The sequence below is a fragment of the Lycium ferocissimum genome, chromosome 12 (genome assembly GCF_029784015.1).
Source record: "Lycium ferocissimum isolate CSIRO_LF1 chromosome 12, AGI_CSIRO_Lferr_CH_V1, whole genome shotgun sequence".
Taxonomy (NCBI): Eukaryota; Viridiplantae; Streptophyta; class Magnoliopsida; order Solanales; family Solanaceae; genus Lycium; species Lycium ferocissimum.
The window spans coordinates 40977026-40983144 of NC_081353.1; the positions used below are offsets into that span (position 1 = coordinate 40977026).

General features: G+C 35.9%; 1 protein-coding gene across 2 annotated transcripts; it reads left to right on the forward strand.

Moving 5' to 3' along the window:
* The first annotated feature begins 2289 nt into the window (after positions 1-2289).
* On the forward strand, positions 2290-5595 carry LOC132040059 (12-oxophytodienoate reductase 1-like). 2 transcript variants are annotated; one of them, XM_059430670.1, is made up of 5 exons: positions 2290-2512; positions 3284-3439; positions 3543-3673; positions 4183-4359; positions 4940-5595. In XM_059430670.1, the coding sequence occupies exons 1-5, from the start codon at positions 2421-2423 to the stop codon at positions 5530-5532; spliced, it is 1149 nt and encodes a 382-aa protein (XP_059286653.1). In that variant the 5' UTR covers positions 2290-2420; the 3' UTR covers positions 5533-5595. The 2 variants fall into 2 exon arrangements, with proteins under 2 accessions (XP_059286653.1, XP_059286654.1); XM_059430671.1 differs by having other exon boundaries at positions 3299-3439; positions 4940-5594.
* Positions 5596-6119: the final 524 nt, after the last annotated feature.

Consider the following 6119-nt stretch of genomic DNA (forward strand, 5'->3'; position numbering starts at 1 on the left):
TGTTAGGTAGCGCTTTGCCTCCGAATGTGGGATTTTCCGGTGTGAATTCGAAATTAGTCGCGCCCTGATGGAGGTTTCGAAAACTAGATGAGAAATCAAAAATAAAAAGTAAGTGAAGAAAATGATTCTTCTTTACTTCGCTCTGCTTGTTTACATAATCATTCATTCTATTTGAAGACAAGTGGCAAATATTTTCTTCTGCAAACTTAACTTACAAACTCTATCTAACACAAGTGGGGAATATATTAACTTACAAACTCTATCGAACAAAAGTGGGAAATATATTTTTCCACCAACTTAAATTATAGGGAAAACTATTCTTGATGAGAAAAATGGTTAAAAATCAAAAATAAAAGTTTTCAAATATAGTGAAGAAAATGATTCTTCATTTTACTAAATAATTCGCTCTAACTGTAGTATGAAGCTTGAGAGAATTGGGGGAATAAGGGGATCTTATGGGTTATTATTTGGTTGGGTCGGGTTTAAATGATGGAGCGGGTTTAAAGAATGATTTCGGGTTATTTTGGCGAATAATTTCCGTCAAGGCAGGGGTATATTTGAAAACTTTAAGGACGGGAGGAGTATTTTTGACCCAAAATAAGTTTGGAGGATATTTTTAGCCCTTTTTCCAAAGTAGAGGGGTATTTTTGACCCTTTTCCCTAAATTATATTTTGGCTTATAATATTTAGATATTTATAGAACTATCCTAGCATATACCTAGTCTCAGGGGCGGATCTACTCAGTGGCGTGGGGAACACAAGCTTTCGGACGAAACGGTACATATATATATATATATACATAATGTATAGATAAATATTAAAGTGGCACCCGATGACAAAGGCATGCCGTAGTCGGTGGTGAATGGGCACATACGCGGGATCGAACCCCAGTAACTACACGATTTTTTTTTTTTAGAAAAAAATTAAATATAGCAAATATATTAACTTACAAATCCTCTTATTCTAATCGTTCTATTCTAATCTCTTTCTTTTTCTTTTTAATAATTTGTGTTGACTTAGTTTCAATTATTAGTAATTTAGTTACTACTTTTTAGCTTTTTTATTTTTCTACTTTTTTGTTTAGGTATATAAACTTTACAAGATAACTTCTTCTCTCTCATCAAATCAAGAAACATAAACCTATTCTTGGGTTCCCCCCTTTCCAAATCAAAATCAATACGGCAACCTTCCAATTCCATTGCCAAGATCCTTCATCTTCAAAATCGGTCTGAATACCTTCTCCAAATTCCATTCTTTGTATGTCTCTGTTTGTCTCTCTTTCTTTGTTTCTTTTAGTTATTTACTTGTTTTTTTGTCTATTGGAAATTTGAAAGAAATAAACATTAAAAGAAGATTTATGGTGCAGAATGTGAAAATGGTATTTGTGTGCAAATGGACTTGAAGGAAACTAATATGCATTTATTTGAATGTGACATTGAATCAGTGATATCAACCATCAAGGCTTGCTTTGAGTTTTAGGTTCATAAAGTACTTTTATCCATTTTGGATTCATTTTTTTGCGCGGACTTAAACACAACTAAAAATATGAACTTTTACTTAAACACAACTAAAAGTACGCCCCCCCCTCCGGCGACTTTTACTTAACACAACTAAAAGTCTGCCCCCTTATAAATGGGGCGTACTTTTTGAACATAACTAAAAGTGGAAGACTTTCTTGAAGCATATATATATATTTTTTTAACTTTTCAAGGAAACTTTTAGTAATGCCTTAGCTAAAAGTGTGTCCCATAAAACCACGTAACTAAAGTAGTAAGGCGTAACCCAGGTGTGCAAATAGAAATACAAAATTAGCACTTAAGTGATTCCTTCATGTTTAGAGAAAATTTCACTTCCGTGCTTCATAAGCGTGAGTTGAATATAAATTTTATTGAATGGCGCATGCCGGAAACTTCAAATCCTCGGATCCGCCTCGCCTATATACATGTATCATCATACATATATTCAGTGGCAGATTCAGAATTTTCGTTAAGGGAGTTCGAAAAATAAAAATATGGTGTCTGAAATTAAACTTGGAAGTTCAAGTGAATTTTGAACCTCTTAACCACAGAGTTAACCCCTAGTTTTCTGTTTAGGAAATTCAAAATATATACATGTACAAAAAAAAATTTACCTTATATATACAGTATAAATTTTTGCCGAGAGGGTGAAGGTGTCTGCCTCCGCATGTATCCTTACATTAATATCTTAAATACATGAACTAACTTAATTCATATATCACAAAAATCAAAAAATCTTTTGTTGGTTGACACTTCACCATAACATGCATAGTGTTGTGGGAAACTCTGAGAAGATGCTTCATTTTGGGACAACTGAAATGCTTCATTTTGGCTCCACTCCCACATGTCTCAGTTTCTCCTTTGCTAAACTTGTACTGTAACAAAAACAAGAAATAGCCCAAAATGGAAAACAAAGCTGGTGAAGTTTCCCAAGAGAAACAATGCATCCCTCTACTAACTTCTCATAAAATGGGAAACTTTCAGTTATCTCATAGGTATTCTTTTTCCAGATCCATTTCGATTTTCTGTTCTTCTTTTTTTCTTTTTTACATTTTTTGTTCGTCATTTGATGTTTGATTCTTCCAGATTATTCACATTGGGAGATACCGATATCAGTACTAAAAAATAGAGGTTTTTCCATCAGACATTCAGTGGAAAATTTGTGTTATAAAACATGATTTTTCCACCGAACCAGTTCACTGGGAAAATACACGGTGGGAAACACGTTTCCATTGAAATGTTGGGAAACTTCTTGATTTTTTCACGTGAAAACACTACAATGAGAAAATGGAGAATACAGACTCTGGCAGTTTCTTATCTCCCTGGCATCATCTAAAGATGCAGGAGCATTGAAATTTACTCTGTTATTTACAAGTGTATTATTCTAGCATTGAGTTTTGACATTCTATTATTGCATAGTCCAATGTATTTGATGGATAAAGATGTTGTGGTTCTTATAGCACTCTATTGGGTCGTTTGAAAGAGTATGAGTATAAGAATAGTACCGAATATGGTGTATTAGTAATGCTGAGATTAATCATACTTGGAGATTAGTTATGCTGAGATTAGTTCTTATCCATTGTTCAGTTTGGTGCATTAAGGGCAGTTTTGTCTTTAACCATGCTTATCCATGTATTAATAGTGTTTGCATTGCTAATACCATGGTTTCCTATGTATAAGAATAGTACTGAATATTAGTAACACTACCAAATGAGGAATAAATAATGAAAGCTAATATATGTATTATTTTCTCTAATACATCCTAGCAAACACCTTTTCAGGGTTGTCTTGGCACCATTAGCAAGGCAGAGATCATATGGCAGTGTTCCTCAGCCACATGCTATCCTTTATTACTCACAAAGAACCACAAAAGGGGGTCTTCTAATAGCAGAGGCCACAGTAATTTCTGAGACTGCCCAAGGGTAACTTTAGTTCCTGCAATTTACCAAGTTCTCAATAAGCTTAGTTCTAGTTTCCTAGCATACATCTCACAAAATACACTTTCTTAATGCCTATTGATTGAAGGTCTAAAGACACACCTGGTATATGGACAAAGGAGCAAGTTGAGGCCTGGAAACCAATTGTAAATGCAGTCCATGCCAAAGGAGGAATCTTCTTTTCTCAAATTTGGCATGTAGGGAGAGCTTCCAACAAAGGTAACTAACTTTTCTCCCATGGTTTTAGCCATTTTGTCAAATCATATTTAACACTGAGAAAAAATATATCACTAAGGGTGTGTTTGGTATGAACTAAAATGTTTTCTTGGAAAACAAGTGGACTTCTTATTACTTATTTTCTAGTGTTTGGTAAGCAAGCAAAAAATATTATCCCAAGAGTATTTATATGTAATTTATCAAAACGTGATCGGGGTTCCATGGGGTGAGGGTCGGGGTTCAGGGCTGGCGGGTAGCTGGATGGTCAAGGGGTGACGATTGAGGGCGTTGGGAGGTGGGAGGAAAACTTGGAACATCAGTTGTGGAACTTATTTTCCCTACTTACATTAGGGAAGTCATTTTTAAGAAATTTGTTTTCCTAGGGAAACTGTTTTCCAAAACATTTTGACCACCCAAACATGAGAAAATTGAAAAATATTTTCCTCCATGCCAAAACACCCCCTAAATGTAACTTCTGTGCTTCTTAATTAACTGATCACTTCTTTGTACAGATTTTCAGCGCAATGGACAGGATCCTGTCTCCTGCACAGACACGCCATTAACACCTCAAATTCGTTCCAATGGCCTGGATATTGTAGAATTTACACCACCACGGCGACTGACAACAGATGAAATTCCTCAGATTGTTAACGATTTTCGGCTTGCTGCTAGAAATGCCATAGAAGCAGGTAACAATTCCTTGTCAAGTTCACTGCTTTAATGTAATTCTGTTTCAGTCTGAAACTCTGGATAAGAAAATCTTTGTTCCCCTTGATAATATGTCAGGTCTGAACTAGAAAATGTAACTTGAAAGAAAAGATAAAGAAAGTCACTATTGGATTGTGAGTTCCTAAGAATGAAAAGCACAGGCATGAGAGGAACTGACCATTAATTATTTGAATCATTCGAGTGACTCATGTGATGTGCACATATAAAAAGTTCTCTCTATCTATTGTTTATCTAAACCATTTGGCAAACTTGGTAACAATCGGATGATGTTTTAACATGTTCTATGAAGGAATAAGTTGGTACTAACTTTTTTCGAATATGTAAATTCATGATATGTAAATTCATTTCATATTGTATATATTTAGACATTTGCCGCAACTGACATAGCTGAATATTGAATTAGAACTTTGCTGCAAACATTACAACAGAGAAATAAGAAACATTTTGGTAATCATCACAACATAATTACTGGCTGTCACATCAGTACTTGTCACCCTCTTTCAAAGAAAGTATGTCTTCTGTATTCTGTTCAATTTGTAGGATTTGATGGGGTTGAGATCCATGGAGCTCATGGCTATCTAATCGACCAGTTTATGAAAGACCAAGTCAATGATCGAACTGACCGATATGGAGGGTCTTTAGAGAACCGTTGCAGATTTGCACTAGAAATTGTTGAAGCAGTTGTAAACGAGATAGGAGCTGACAGAGTCGGAATAAGGCTTTCCCCATTTGCTAACTACATGGATGCAGAAGACTCAAACCCAAGCGCTTTGGGACTTTACATGGCTGAATCCTTGAATAAGTACGGCATTGCTTATTGCCACATGGTTGAGCCTAGGATGAAAACAGCTGGGGAAAAGTTTGAATGTCCTGAAAGCCTTGTACCCATGAGGAAGGCATTTAAAGGTACTTTTATGGTTGCTGGTGGTTACGATAGAGAGGATGGAAACAAAGCTGTGGTTGAAGACCGAGCTGATCTTGTCGCATATGGGCGTCTATTCTTAGCCAATCCAGATTTACCAAGACGATTTGAGCTCGATGCACCTCTCAACAAGTATAACAGGGAGACATTCTATACATCTGATCCTGTTGTCGGCTATACTGACTATCCATTTCTAGAAACCACGGCATGATGCCAAGGAAGGATTGGATACCCTCTTTTTTTTTTTTTTTTTTTTGTGTTGTTGTTGGTTGGGGGGGGTGGGGGGGGGGGGGGGGGGGGGGGGGGGTTGTCAGATACTTCATAGCATTTCTCACAAAAATAATTGTTATAAAGATCACTAACATTTTCTGCACTTGAATTCTGTAATGTTTTCATCTTATTTAATAATAATATATGTGTTCCTCATACTAGGAGCCCTTTTTAATGCAGAAATCCATGCCCTCCCCACACTGTGAGTCATTTCTTAGTTGTAATAAATGGTGTGAAGCATTAAAAGTTGGATCTATGTCCATACCTTGAATAATAAGAGAGTTATTTTTGAAAAAATGTTTGTATTATCACGACTTAACTATAGGGATATAACAGTCCAGCAAGCCTGAACTGATCAATAGAATTGTCACCAAAGTCTCCTCTAAAACCGGGAATAACTCTACTTACATACAAAGATAGTTTTACTATCCAGCTAGCGAGGGCTCGATATACAAGCTGCATTGGCCGATCTTCTACTAGTTTCTCGGTACGTGCATTGCATATTTATATATACCGAGTGGTATAGTA

Excerpts from the sequence above, each read along its gene's own strand:
- LOC132040059 (XM_059430670.1), top strand. The coding sequence starts at position 2,421 with ATGGAAAACAAAGCTGGTGAAGTTTCCCAAGAGAAACAATGCATCCCT. Across the intron at positions 3,674-4,182 it reads AGGGAGAGCTTCCAACAAAG|ATTTTCAGCGCAATGGACAG; the intron begins GTAACTAACTTT and ends TTCTTTGTACAG. Across the intron at positions 4,360-4,939 it reads TAGAAATGCCATAGAAGCAG|GATTTGATGGGGTTGAGATC; the intron begins GTAACAATTCCT and ends TTCAATTTGTAG.